Source organism: Apium graveolens, chromosome 1 (genome assembly GCF_009905375.1).
Source record: "Apium graveolens cultivar Ventura chromosome 1, ASM990537v1, whole genome shotgun sequence".
Classification (NCBI taxonomy): domain Eukaryota; kingdom Viridiplantae; phylum Streptophyta; class Magnoliopsida; order Apiales; family Apiaceae; genus Apium; species Apium graveolens.
The window spans coordinates 197,825,817-197,839,916 of record NC_133647.1 but is presented as its reverse complement, the minus strand read 5'-3'; the positions used below and the strand labels follow the sequence as shown (position 1 = coordinate 197,839,916).

Below are 14,100 nucleotides of genomic sequence, written 5' to 3'. Positions count from 1 at the left end.
AGGTTTTATAAATCATATCAAGATATCGTATAGTTAATTGTTTACGCAAGCATCTGTGTGTTGATTGATCGATAAAGATACAGACTAATTTGGTTCTTAATTGAACTTCTATGCTTCAGATTGATGTTTTTTAGGTTTCTTTATATACATATTAGCATCATTGTGTTTTTCCCCAATTTTTAATCTGAATTTTCATCTGAAACCTAATTTTGACCTAATCTTGCTAAAATCCTGGTGTTAGCCTTGTTTTCTTGTTTCAATTTCTACTGATCTTTTCTAAAGAACGATCAAAATGACTACACAAAGCACAAACACAGACAATATACTAACTTAAAACAGTAATGATACCTCAAGTATCTATTATATTCATCCTTCTGATGCATCATCAAATCAGTTAGTTTCTGTGAAGTTTAATGGTACTGGTTATCATAACTGGAAGAGATCTATGACGTTGACTCTATCTGCCAAGAATAAATTGGGATTTGTCAATGGTGATATTGTTGAGCCTGAAAAGAATGCTGTTGAATATAAACTTTGGGAGAGATGCAATGATTTGGTTATCTCATGGATTTTATTCAATCTTGATGAATCCATTGCTAAAAGCGTACTGTTTATGAGAACTGCCAAAGAAATATGGGATGATATTGAAGAAAGGTTTGGATATGCTTCAATGACACAGATATACTCACTTGAACAGCAGATGCTTGAGATAAGTCAGGGACAGGATTCAATTTCAGAGTTTTTTACAAAGATGAAAACTATCTGGGATGGCATAAATGATGCTAATCCATTGCCGGTCAGTACTTGCAAATTGTGTACTTGCAATTTAACTCAAAGGATTGTACAAAAACAACAGGAGCAGAGAATGTTACAGTTAATGATGAAGCTGAATGATCAATTTGCCGATGTCAGGGCTAATATCTTAATGATGTATCCCATGCCAAATGTGTCTCAAGCTTATAGGTTGTTTGCTCAAGAAGAAAGGCACAAGGAGATATCAAATTTATCCAATCAAACTGAAGCAATGGCTTTTTATTCTGATAGAAGAAGGATTGAAGATCAGAAATTTGTCAACAATAGTTACACAAGAAAAAATCATCCAAATCCTGTAACTCGACCATATGGTACTTTTGATGATAAGAATCAGTCTGGAATGAAAGCAAAGCCTTACTATTTTTGCAGTCACTGTAAGATACCAGGCCACAGTTATGAAAGATGCTTCAAAGTACATGGTTTTCCACCTGGTTTCAAACCTAGACAGAACTCAAGAGTTGCTGTTTTTTCTTATGGAAATCAAGAAGATGAAAATCAAACTGAACTTGGTACTGATATGTCATCTGATAAGTCTGCCATCTCAATGGAACAATACAAACAATTTTTAGCAATGATGGGAAATCAGCAAAGTGATGCTTCAAAACAGACAGATGAGAATGAATCTTCTAAATTTGCTATGCTAGCAGGTATTGTATGTCTTACATCTCATTCATCATCTGATTGGCTTATTGACAGTGGGGCAACAGACCACATTTGTCCACACCTTGATAGGTTTCAGGAACTTAAACAAGTGACAACAAATGACAATTATATTACTATTCCAGATGGAAGTCAAGTAAAAGTAATGAATATAGGAACAGTGAAACTGAATGAGTCAATTACATTGAAGGGAGTACTTCATGTACCTGATTTTCATTTTAGTTTAATCTCTGTCAAAAGGATTTGTGATGACATGAATTGTAATGTTATATTTTCTGACAATAATTGTTTACTTCAGGCCCCTTCTCTGAACAAACCTCCAATTCTTCTTGGTAGCATGGTCAATGGACTATACAGTACAAAGAGAAGAATTGCTGAAAATCTTGGAGATCAAACTCAACTTTGTACTGCAGCTAAACTCAATACAGTGGATCAAGAAAAACTCTGGTATCTTAGACTTGGTCATCTATCTTTTGTTCAATTTCCGTCTATTGCTCCAGTAAACTCTATTAAAGAATGTGTCGAATCAACAGTTTGTCAAATCTGTCCAGCTGCTAGACAAACAAGACAACCATTTCCTGTAAGCCATATCAAAACTACTGACCCTTTTCAATTACTGCATATGGACATATGGGGTCCTTATAAACACAAAATGATTACTGGTTGTACTCAATTTCTCACCATTGTGGATGATTTTACTCGTTTTACTTGGATACATTTGATGAAATATAAATCTGAAGTTTCTGGTATTCTGGAGAATTTTTTGGTTCATGTCAAAACACAGTTTAATGCTAAAGTTTTAAGCATTAGATCTGATAATGATTTAGAATTGAGTGCTGGGCTGACTAAACTTTTATATATCAAATATGGTATTACTCACCAAACCACCTGTACTTATACTCCACAACAAAATGGTGTTGTGGAGAGAAAGCATAGGCACCTTCTTGAAACCGCTAGGGCATTGAACCTTCAAGCTAAGCTTCCATCCAAATTTTGGGGTGATGCAGTCTTATGTGCAACATACCTCATAAATCGAATGCCATTGAAAAGTCTTGATTTTCAAACTCCCTACTTTAAACTCTACAAAGAATCTCCAACCATTGCTCACCTAAGGACATTTGGATGTCTTTGCTTTGTCTCTACAAACAAAGTCAATAGAACAAAATTTGATCCTAGAGCTATTGTTGGTGTCTTCATAGGTTACTGTAATAATACTAAAGGTTACAAAGTCTATGATATGCTCAATCAGACTATCTTTATTTCCAGAGATGTGATCTTTCATGAGTTTTCTTTTCCCTTTTCTGTTATTTCTAGTAACAATTACACTCAAAAATAATATCTTGATCATATTTTCCTACCTCTAATGCCACAAATTCGATGTACAGATGATGTTATTATTTATTCAAATACTTTATCAGTACCTCATTATTACCAGACTTCTACTCAGACAAATGTATCTGACTTTACTAACAACACTGATATCACATCATCTGAAAGTGTTGATAGTGCACATTCTTCTCAGAATCATGATACACCAGAGGTTGTCCAACAGCCTATTCTTAGAAAATCTTCTAGAACTGTTATTCAGCCTTCTTATTTACAAGATTATCTCTGTAATTCAGTCAAACATTCTTCTCACTGGTGCAATTTAGTTGCCCCATCTTCTTTACCAATTGCTCATCATGCATTGGTTTCTAATCAGTCTCATATTACAGAACCTACCAGCTACAACCAGGCTTCTAGTAATCCACTTTGGGTTCAAGCAATGGAAAAGGAAATTCAGGCTCTTGAAGCAAATAAAACCCGGGAGTTAGTTCCACTGCCTGAAGGGAAGAAAGCTATAGGTAGCAAATGGGTATACAAAGTAAAACTGAATGCAGATGGATCTTTAGAAAGATGTAAAGTTAGGTTAGTAGCCAAAGGCTATAACCAGAAATATTGAGTTGATTTTGAAGAGACTTTTTCTCCAGTAGTGAAAATGAGCACAGTTAGGAGTATAATAGCTTTGGCTGCTAATAAGAAATGGAAAATTTTTCAATTAGATGTGAATAATGCATTTCTGCATGGGGACTTGATAGAGGAGGTATATATGAGTGTTCCTGAAGGATATTCAAATCCTTATAATCTGGTTTGTAGATTGCAGAAATCCATTTATGGTTTGAGGCAATCTTCTCGACAATGGTCTGCTAAGTTGGCTAATGAATTGATTGATCAAAGTTATATTCAGTCTAAAAATGACTACAACATGTTTATTCACAAGACAAAATTAACTATCACAATAATTGCTGTCTATGTAGATGATATTATCATCACTGGTAGTGATGAGTCTGCTATTCAGCAAATTAAGAAACATTTGGATGATACTTTCGGTATTAAAGATTTGGGGTTACTGTACTATTTTTTGGGGATTGAAATTACTTATTTGCAAGAAGGCATAGTTCTAACACAGAAGAAATTCACTAAAGAATTATTGGATTCCTGTTCTGATCTTGTTTTGTCTTTGAAAGCTGTCACTCCTTTACCTATCAATATCAAGCTTTCTGTTGATCAAGGAGAATTGTATGTTGATCCAGCTCAATATAGGTCACTAGTTGGAAAATTGAATTATCTTACACACACTCGACCTGATTTGAGCTACACAGTTCAACTTCTTAGTCAATATATGCATTCACCCAGAGTTCCTCATGTTACAACATTGACACATACTCTGAGTTATGTTTCTCACACAGCAGGACAAGGTATTATGCTCAATGGTTCTACTAGTTTAACTCTACAGGCATTTTCAGATTCTGATTGGGCTTCCTGCCCGGACTCTAGACGTTCTGTTACTGGATATGTACTCATGTTAGGTAATTCTCCGATTTCTTGGAAATCCAAGAAACAACATACTGTTTCCAGGTCTAGTTCCGAGGCTGAATATAGAGCAATGACAGCTGCGGCTGCTGAAGTTACTTGGCTTGTTCGACTATTACAAGAATTAGGGGTCAATGATATTACACCTGTCACACTACACTGTGACAGCCAGTCTGCGATTCACATAGCTAAAAATCCGATCTTCCATGAACGTACGAAACATATCGAGGTAGATTGTCATTTTACTCGTGATAATGTACTTGAAGGGTTAATTCAGCTGACATATCTTCCTACTCGTCATCAGCTTGCGGATATTTTCACTAAATCACTTCCATCTCCCCAGCTGCATAATCTTATTACCAAGTTGGGAATCCATAAGTTGCAGGATTCCCACTTGAGGGAGGCTATTGGAAATAAGAGTAATATATATGAGTTGGGCTCAAAAGTCCATTCACAAGTCCATTAGTGTAATTAGCCCAATATGTATACAATTAGTATAGTCCAGTTCATAGAATAGGTTATATACATTTTTGTCATTTAGCATAACAGATTTTCCCGCCATTATATCTTGTATATATACAGATCTCATATTGTAAAAATGTAGTAAGTTCAATCAATAAACTTTTCCTTTTTCATTTTCAATCTTTACAAAATATCAATTTGTTCAGTCAATTTTCATGACATTGTAAAGATCATATCTACTAGTCTTGAAACAGTTTGTATTCTTCTCTTTGCATGTATCGAATACCCTTTGACTGCTAAATTTTTCTAATTTTTCTGAGGCAACAGACTCATTTAGAGGGTATAGATTTATACAAGAATTGTTTGAGAATGACTAGAAGTCCATTTGTACCATATACTTGATGCATGACAGAATTGAGTCTGCAAACTGACTTCTGAAGAGCTAAACGAGCATATTGGACCATATCATCAGACTTGTACATCGGCAGTTTACACAAATAATAGTAACCGCACTTATCACGGCAATAACTTTTACTGTAAGATTTACCATACCGGGGGATAACATCAAAATGGAGAACCGGAGGAAGGGCTAGTACTTCTTTCAAAGAAAAAAGATTTAGAAGTAATTATGATAGTTGATATATTAGCTCTTGCACTATCATTACCTTCCCTCTTTATTTACTTCATTTCATCATTGATTAATAATCCTCACCAAATTTTGAAATTCGATGTTCATTTTTGTTATTGGTATGGCTAAAATTATAAATATTAGAAAAACATAATTGAAGAGGACAATTTTTTACAAAATATTTATAATAATTATTTGTAGTATGTTTGACATATTTTTAGTTAAGGGTTACGACCATTGGAGATACTCTAAGTTATGGCAATGCAATTATATTCGGATAGTTAAATTATTTGAATTGATAGGAATAAAAAAAATAAAGTAAAACATCTTTTCAAAAATTGAAGATGGGTATTATTTACTTCAATTTCAGTTTCAAATTATTTGAGTGGTAAAATTTTCTTTGTTATTTATAATTACAATTTTTTTGTTACTACCATTTCTCTTTGATTTTTTCTAGAGTCTCAGTAGTTCCAACTTAAACAGTCACATTATGTAACTCTTTTCTGAAAACTTGAATAGTTTTCAATAATTCTCAGAGGAAGGAGATTAGTAGCAGAGAGAGAGGGAGAGAGGAGAGAGATGAGTAGTATCATATATGGATCCTCAATCCTCAACATACTGCCGCCGTCTACTCCAGGTTAATTTCATTTATACACACACATTTTTATATATATGTACATGCTTCAGTTGTGTAATTAGCTTAGTTTCCAGGGTTTGTTTTTGGGGGCAAAACTTTAATTCGATGTCTATACTTAAAGATGAGAATAATGTTGGTTACCTCTCCCAAGTCTCTTAATAATTTTTTTATAAATATTATAAAATATTAATTTTAATTTAAGATATGATTTTGAATTTGAACTCCAACAATGATTCTTATGATTCTTCATTATCTTCCTTCATTATTATTGTAATAATAATAAATTTGAATGAGATTGAAAGGAAAAGAGAGAAAAGAACTAAAAAAAGAGAGAAAAATCAATTTTTTATTTTATTGATAAAAATGAAATAAGGGATGACTTGTGGTTTTTTAAAAATAAGGTATGAGAGTTGTTTTAGTAATAATATAAGAAACCACCGATCATATTTCCCATATTTCTTATATTTGGAGTTAAGACACGAGGTGCAGGTGATTTGTGATTTTTAATATAAAATAGTAATAATAATTTTGCAAACGTATGTAATTCTATGCAATTATAATAAATACCTCATATATTTTTATGAGATTTTTTTTATCTCAGACAGGTTATGCGAGATAATTTCATGAATATTATTCTTACCATGTGCATTTTTATATATGTTCGGTTGTTAAGGGAAGTTAGAATTTTTTTTAATTTTTTTTTACTAAGTCACAATTTTTTTCATGAATAAACTAGCATAAGTGCATAACATACATAAAAAAATGTTTCACATTATCACATACGTTGTCTTCAATTCATGACATAATTGGCCGGCCTTTGCTACAAGACAAGAAGAACATCTATTACTCTGTCATTTTGGTCATCGTTATTTTAATGTAAATTGTTAGGTAGCAAGTTTTCTTTAACAAATTTTGGGCTGCTAAGTATATTGATAGTTAAATAAAATAATGCATAATTGGAAATCGCATAAAATGTGACGGAGTGACTAGTTAACAAGGATTTAACATATTATGAAACATAGCGGGGAGTTTAAGATTCAACGAAATTAAAGGGCTTTGTTAAGGGAATTTTTTTCTCTCCTATGCAGTGAGCATCTTTGTTTTTCTCTCCTTTCTTTGCAGCAAGAGTGTGAGAGCTTTGTGATGGCTAGAATTGACGATATTAATGACGGGATGGCTGATATGGGGATTGAGGATGAGGAGAATACATAGCTTGTGTTTGATGAGGAAGCATATGATAGCTCTAATAAGTTTGAAACATGTCTTGTGGGAAGGTTTCTAATAGAAAAGAACTTGAATGTGAGGGCAATGAAATCGCAATTGGCTGATGTATGGCGTCCAACACGAGGGATAAATATAAAAGATTTGAAACCAGGTATCTTCTTGTTTCAATTCTATCATATGGATGATTTGGAATGGGTTTTGAATGGGGGTCCGTGGACTTTTGATGGTGGTATGCTTGTCCTTAGTAAGATTGGGAATGGTGAAGATCCCTTGGGGGTTCCACTAGTCAATCTGCAGTTCTGGATTCAACTGGTAGGAGTTCCATCAGGGCTTATAATGGAAGCAGCCGGAAAGCAGCTTGGTGATTTCTTTGGGTCGTTCATTGCTTATGATCCTATTAACAATACGAGCATATGGCGTGACTTTATGCGTATAAAGATCAGTATTGATGTGCGACAGCCATTGAGACGCAAGAAAAAAATATGCAAACGCAATGGTATGGAGAGCATTGTTCAGGGTAGGTACGAAAGGCTGGGGGATTTCTGCTTTATCTGTGGTTTAGTAACACATACTGAACGAATCTGTGCTAAGAAAATGCAGTTGAGTATTCGAGATGGAGGTAGGGAAAGGGGAGCGTGGCTAAGATTTCCGGCACGGAGGGCGGCGGGGCAAGAACGGAGCAGATTTCTCCGTGATGATAGGGATGGTGATTGGGAAGGGACTTTAGGAGATTCAAACGTCCTTCAGCAATTTTCGGGGGATTTTGGTTCACAATTAGTGCCAACAGATTTGCATGGGAGAGTAGTTAGTTATGCATTATCCAATAAAGCTGGAAATCAGGGAGTTAATTCTTATAATAAAAATGAGTTTTTGGGGGTAAAATTTAAAAATCCTATTGGGCGTACCGAGGAGGAATTGACTGGGCTCAATATGGAGGAGGGAAACAAAAGAAGAAGAGGCCCGGGTGATAGAGTGGGTATGGAAATTGAAGGTGACACCCGTGTGCTTTTTTCTGAAGCTGGTCTTTCTAAACTTGATTGCTCAACTTCTTCCACTTCTGTTCTGGCTAAGCTTGCAGTGCAAGCTAGCCATCCACAATGAAAATCTTAAGCTGGAACTGTCGAGGGTTAGGGTCCCCTCGTACAGTTCGTGTTCTTGGTGATCTCGTTAGAGTTCACAAACCTGATTTTCTATTTTTATGTGAGACTATTGCTTTTTCTAATAAAGTTGAGGAGATGCGTATTAAGCTTGGCTTTGCTCAGTTTTTTTCTGTAGATAGAGTTAGTCGCAGTGGTGGCTTAGCAATTTTTTGGAGGAATAATGTCCAGTGTGAGGTTACGAGTTACTCTCGAAACCATGTTAATGTCAACTTTTTCAATAATGAGACTGTTGCTTGGTCGTTATCCTGTTTTTATGGCTTTCCAGAGAGTCAGAATAGGAAGAACTCGTGGGACCTTCTTTGTAGATTAGCTGAGTTAACTCAATTACCTTGGATGGTTATTGGTGATTTTAATGATCTTTTAGCTCCTGAGGACAAGTGGGGTGGTGTTCCTCATGCTCGTTCTCTTATGGCTGGCTTTCAAGAGAATGTCGATGATTCTCTCTTGTCTGAAATTCATTTGCAGGGTGGAAAATTCACTTGGGAGAATTCTCGTGGTACTGCTGATTGGGTGAAAGAGAGGCTAGATATGAGTTTTGCTACGAGGGAATGGCTTCACATGTTTCCGTTATGTAAGCTTTCTGTCATTCACGTTCCAGTTTCTGATCATGACCCGCTCTTGCTTGATTTAATTAGCGTGGCTTTTTCTCAGAAGCAATTTCGCTTTCGTTTTGAAAATACGTGGTTGCAAGAGCCGAACTTTCGCAAGGAAACCACAGATTTTTGGCTTGCTCTTCCTCCTTCGCATATTCTCCCAAAGCTCATCTTCGTTTCTAATTTTATGGCGCGATGGGGCAGGAATTTCTTCCACAAGTTCCGAGATAAAGTCAAGAAACAAAAGGAGTTGCTATCCTCTTTAGTTAATCGTGTTGATAGTGATGGAGTTAAACTCTATTTTGAGGAAAATGACAAGTTGAATGATCTTCTTTTGCACGAAGAATTGTATTGGAAGCAAAGGGCCAAGGTTTTTTTGGCTAACAGAGGGAGATGCTAATACTAAGTTTTTTCATGCATCCGCGTCTACTCGGAGGAAGACAAATCATATCCCGTATCTGTTAAATGATGAGGGGATTCAAGTTCAGGATGGTGACGCTATGTGTAACATAGTTAAGAACTACTTTGTGGATATATTCCGTGGCGAGCAAGTTAGTTCGGTAGAGCAGCGTGGGGACCTTAATCCTGTTGTAACTGAAGCACATAATCAGTTGCTGGTGGCAGACCTTTCTTTCGCCGAGTTCACTATAGCAGTCAAGGAAATGCACCCGGACAAAGCTAGTGGCCCGGATGGTCTCAACCCCGCATTTTTTCAGAATTTTTGGCCGATCCTAGGGAAAGAAGTGTTTTTTTGCTGTAGAGATTGGCTTCGGGATAATTCTTTCCCGGCTAATTTGAACGATACGAATGTCGTGCTTATTCCTAAAAAGGAGAATGCGTGTTGCATGAAGGATTTTCGCCCGATTGCTTTGTGCAATGTTTTGTACAAAATTTTGTCCAAAGTTTTAACAAACCGATTAAAACATATTCTTCCTCAAATCATCTCTGAAAACCAAACTGCTTTTGTGCCCGGGAGGAGTATTAACGACAATTTTCTTATAGCTTTTGAGCTTATACACCACATGAAAAAATCAGTGCATGGTAGTGAAGGTGATGTAGCTCTGAAATTGGACATCTCGAAAGCATACGATCGAGTGGATTGGGGTTATTCAAAGCAAGAATGCAAAATATGGGTTTTTGTGCTAAGTGGGTGAACTGGATGATGACTTGTGTTACAACGGTCTAGTATGAGTTTTGTTTCAATGGTTCGAGCATAGGCCCGATAGTTCCTTCACGAGGTATTAGACACGGGGATCCCCTTTCACCCTACCTCTTTTTGTTTTGTGTGGAAGGTTTATCTCATGTTCTTTCTAACGCAGTCAATGATAGGTTAATTCATGGTGTTCAGGTTAGCAACTCAGCTCCACCCATCTCACATCTTTTGTTCAATGATGACTCCTTTTTGTTTTTTCGAGCAAGTCCTCATGAAATGGAGGCAGTAAAAGCTATATTAGATGAGTATGCTAGTGCTTCGGGGCAGTCTATTAATTATCAAAAGTCTGCAATCTTTTTTAGTTCGAATGTGAGTCAGAATCAGCAAGAGGTGATTTCTGCTACATTGGGAGTGTCTAATGACTTGCAAGATGGCACCTATTTGGGTCTTCCTTCACTAGTAGGGCGTTCAAAAAAGAGAGTATTTGGTTTCGTCAAGGATAGATTGTGGAAGAGGTTGCAAGGGTGGAAGGCGAAGAAAATTTCCCGTGCTGGCAAGACTGTTTTGATTAAAAATATGGCAACAACCATTCCTTCTTATTGTATTTTTTCATTTCTTATGCCTGAGTCAATGTGTAAAGAAATGGAGGTTATGATGAATAAATTCTGGTGGCAGTCGGGATCTTCTGACAGAAAATGAATTAATTGGGTGGTTTGGAACGGGCTGATTATGTCGAAATATCATGGGGGCTTGGCGTTTCGAAATTTATATGGTTATAATATTGCTTTAATGGCTAATCATGTGTGGAAATTTATCGACAAGCCTGCCTCTCTTGTGTCAAGGTTTTATAAATCTAAATACTTTCCACATTCAGATGTTCTTTCAGCGAAAGCCTCACCTGGCTCTAGTTTCATATGGTAAGGTATCATGGCAGCAAGAGATGCAGTTCTCCCAGGATATAGGTGGATTCTGGGGGATGGAAATTTAATTAACTGCTTTAAGGACCCGTGCATGGTTAGGTGGTAAAGCAGGATTTAAAGTTGATCAGAACAGAGAGTATGTTGATAACAGGTTGACTGTCTCTCATTTGTTCCAGCGGAATAGTCGAGCGTGGGATGAAACTAAGATCTCTGAGTTGTTCTCATCAAGTGATGCTAGTTTGATTTTGTCAACTCGTATCCCCCCTAATCAAGTAGCAGATCGCTTGGCATGGTCTTTAACTACGAATGGTAAATACTCTGTGAAGACGGGCTATTAGCTATGGCACTCCTCTAATGTTGGTACTGGTTTAATTCCTCATGTTAGTGGATGGAGTAAACTTTGGAGGCTGGACCTACCTCATAAGGTCAAGTTATTTATTTGGCATTTTTGCAGGAATAATGTTCCCGTTCATAGTAGATTAAACTCTAAGGGAGTTCAGTTGCCTCTTAGTTGCCCAATGTGTGATTCGAGCATTGAAGACCCTGTGCATCTATTTTTTACTTGTCCCTTTGCTGTGGCGTGTTGGCAATACTCGGGGTTGAGTGTTGATATATCTGGTGGGGATTATGCTCCGGCCTGGTTATTATCCCATCTGAGTTGTGAAGACACCAGTCGAGTTCTTGGCATAACTAAAGTGATATGGGGTATATGGTTTTTTCGGAACAAAAAAGTGTGGGAGGATAAGGTAGTAACAGCAGCACTAGCCATGGACTGGAGTTCAAAAAGCATTACGGAATGTCTGGATCCTGGTGCTTTTAAGTTCAACGTAGATGCAGCTTTTTGTCCGGGAGCAGCATCGTTTTCAGTTGGTTTAGTCATTCGTTACCACGCTGGAGACTTCATGGCTAGTAAAACCTCCTGTCAAGCCATGGTGTCCACTGTTGTTGAAGCAGAAGCCCGAGCCATCCTCGAAGGTTTGTACTGGGTTAGCTCGATGCCGTATGAAGTGGTAGCTATCGAATCTGATTCTCTGGTTAATGTGAGAGCTTTGCAGGGAGCCTCAGATAATTTACAGGAGGTTGGGCATATTTTGGATGCTTGCCGTGTTATTCTTGATTCTAGGCCAAGTTATGCCATTTCTTTTTTTAAAAGACAATCGAATAGGGTTGCTCATTTGGTAGCAAAATCGCCCTATTCTCTAAATTGTCAAAACGTGTTAACGTCTCCTTCAAACTTGTTGTTGGAGGCTCTTTTGTATGACGTTTCGTAGTAATGAGATTGTCTTTTTCTTCAAAAAAATAATAATGCATAATTGAAATATAAGCTTTCTTTAAAAAATTATAGGTTAAAATTTACAAACTATTCATGTAAGTTTGTGTATAAATTATTATACTAGTTATCTTAGTATTTTAATAATATTTTAGTGGATAACATTTTAAAAAATTTAGGTAATATTAACATATTTACATTTACATACAAATAATTCTGTAGCAGAGGATGCTTGTAAACTCAACCAGTAGCTATATTTTGGAGCTCACTTTGTTCAGAAACTTGTTAGTCTAATTTCACGAGCCTCTTTATTTTGAAGTTTAAATGTGGTTGATTTCTCGAATAAAAAGTTAAATGTGTGAGCTCTAACTACAATGATTCTGAATGCTGATTTTTTTCACTGATCAACTGGGTTAGGAACGGTTGTTGGATTTTATTTGTTTGATTCAACAAGTTTTATTTAATTTACACCCAACTTGAATCATGTAATAAAATAGTTTGAGACGGCCATATGAGACGGATCTTCCTGGTTCTTCTACGTACAACTTTAACCTGTGACCAAGAAGATAGTTATCCCTTTTTTAACCAACTGAGCCAACCCTTGCTGGCCGTTGATACTTGGATTGGTACTATCAGAGTTCAGAGGCTAGCCTATACAAGTATTAATAGATAAGAAATGATAGAGTAATATTTGATCCATCTTAAGTCGATCAATTTAATTTTATTGTGCATATATATACATAGCTAGATAATTATTATTATGGATATAGACACTTTGTTTGCAGATGCCATTGCCGGAGATACTGATGCCATAGAGAAATTGGCAGTGATAGCTGATCAATCGAGTGAAGACGACCACGGAAGTATCCGTCACAATGCATGCTGGGATAGAAATGCAGAGCGAGTGAAATTCATAGTGACACAGTTTGCTGACAAAAACCTTTTGGTCAAGTTGGATAAACATAAACAAACTCCACTTCACCTTGCAGCAGGTCGTGGATATAGTGAAGTGGTCAAGATCCTCATCGATGCAGCTAGACGTATTTGGCCTTGTACTGCTACTACTGATGATTCTGATAATTCACCAAGCGGTTTTACAGATTTTTTAAGGCAAGCAAACTTGATGGGGGACACTGCCTTGCACCAAGCTGTGAAAATGGGTGAATGAGATATTGTTAACTATATGATCCTAGTGGGGTCGTCCTCTAACACCTTAAGGGTTTTAGATGAGCCGGTTACTCTACATGGTATCAGAGTTTAGGCTGGCGGGAGAGCCAAATCAATGAAGGTATGCAGGAGTATGTATTTATGTTTCGATAACTGACACTCATTTTTCCTTCTTGATTATTAGTACCTTTGTATTAACACCTGTTGGAAAATATGGGTATAAGTCCAATATTGGTAAGTCATATTTTTGAGCATTATGACTAAAAGATGTGTGAGATATGATGATATTCTCTTAATAATGGAAATTATTATTTTCCATTAGAATTTGGCTCAAATATTATGGCATAAATTAATTTGATTTTGTTTCAGATTAATTGATATGGTGTATGTCTTGATATATTTAATCTGATTCTGTTTCAGATTATTTATGGAATAAAGTAGCTTGCAAGTATTACACCGATTCCATAATTAATGATATTTAATTATGGAAAAGAGTAGCGCACAAGTCTATCTACACCTATATAAACACCTCTAAGGCATTAGGGTTAGACACACCAAAA

At 36.3% G+C, this 14,100-nt stretch overlaps 3 protein-coding genes across 7 annotated transcripts; all 3 read left to right on the top strand.

Annotated features, from left to right (window-relative positions):
- The first annotated feature begins 328 nt into the window (after nt 1–328).
- Nucleotides 329–1,915, top strand: LOC141724010 (uncharacterized). The gene is made up of 2 exons (XM_074526000.1): nt 329–1,460; nt 1,772–1,915. Exons 1-2 carry the CDS (start codon nt 446–448, stop codon nt 1,807–1,809), a joined length of 1,053 nt encoding a protein of 350 aa, XP_074382101.1. The 5' UTR covers nt 329–445; the 3' UTR covers nt 1,810–1,915.
- A 3,905-nt stretch (nt 1,916–5,820) lies between these two features.
- Nucleotides 5,821–12,441, top strand: LOC141677486 (uncharacterized). 5 transcript variants are annotated; one of them, XR_012557447.1, is made up of 3 exons: nt 5,821–6,053; nt 7,176–10,268; nt 10,379–12,441. XR_012557447.1 is itself a non-coding variant. In XM_074483450.1 (2 exons), exon 2 carries the CDS (start codon nt 8,375–8,377, stop codon nt 9,428–9,430), a length of 1,056 nt encoding a protein of 351 aa, XP_074339551.1. In that variant the 5' UTR covers nt 5,821–6,053; nt 7,176–8,374; the 3' UTR covers nt 9,431–12,441. The 5 variants fall into 4 exon arrangements, 3 of the variants coding, with proteins under 3 accessions (XP_074339551.1, XP_074339573.1, XP_074339558.1); XR_012557446.1 differs by having other exon boundaries at nt 10,360–12,441; XM_074483450.1 differs by having other exon boundaries at nt 7,176–12,441.
- LOC141715263 (uncharacterized) lies at nt 10,913–12,374 on the top strand. Its single transcript, XM_074518732.1, has 2 exons — nt 10,913–11,100; nt 11,558–12,374. The coding sequence occupies exons 1-2, from the start codon at nt 10,913–10,915 to the stop codon at nt 12,372–12,374; spliced, it is 1,005 nt and encodes a 334-aa protein (XP_074374833.1).
- Nucleotides 12,442–14,100: the final 1,659 nt, after the last annotated feature.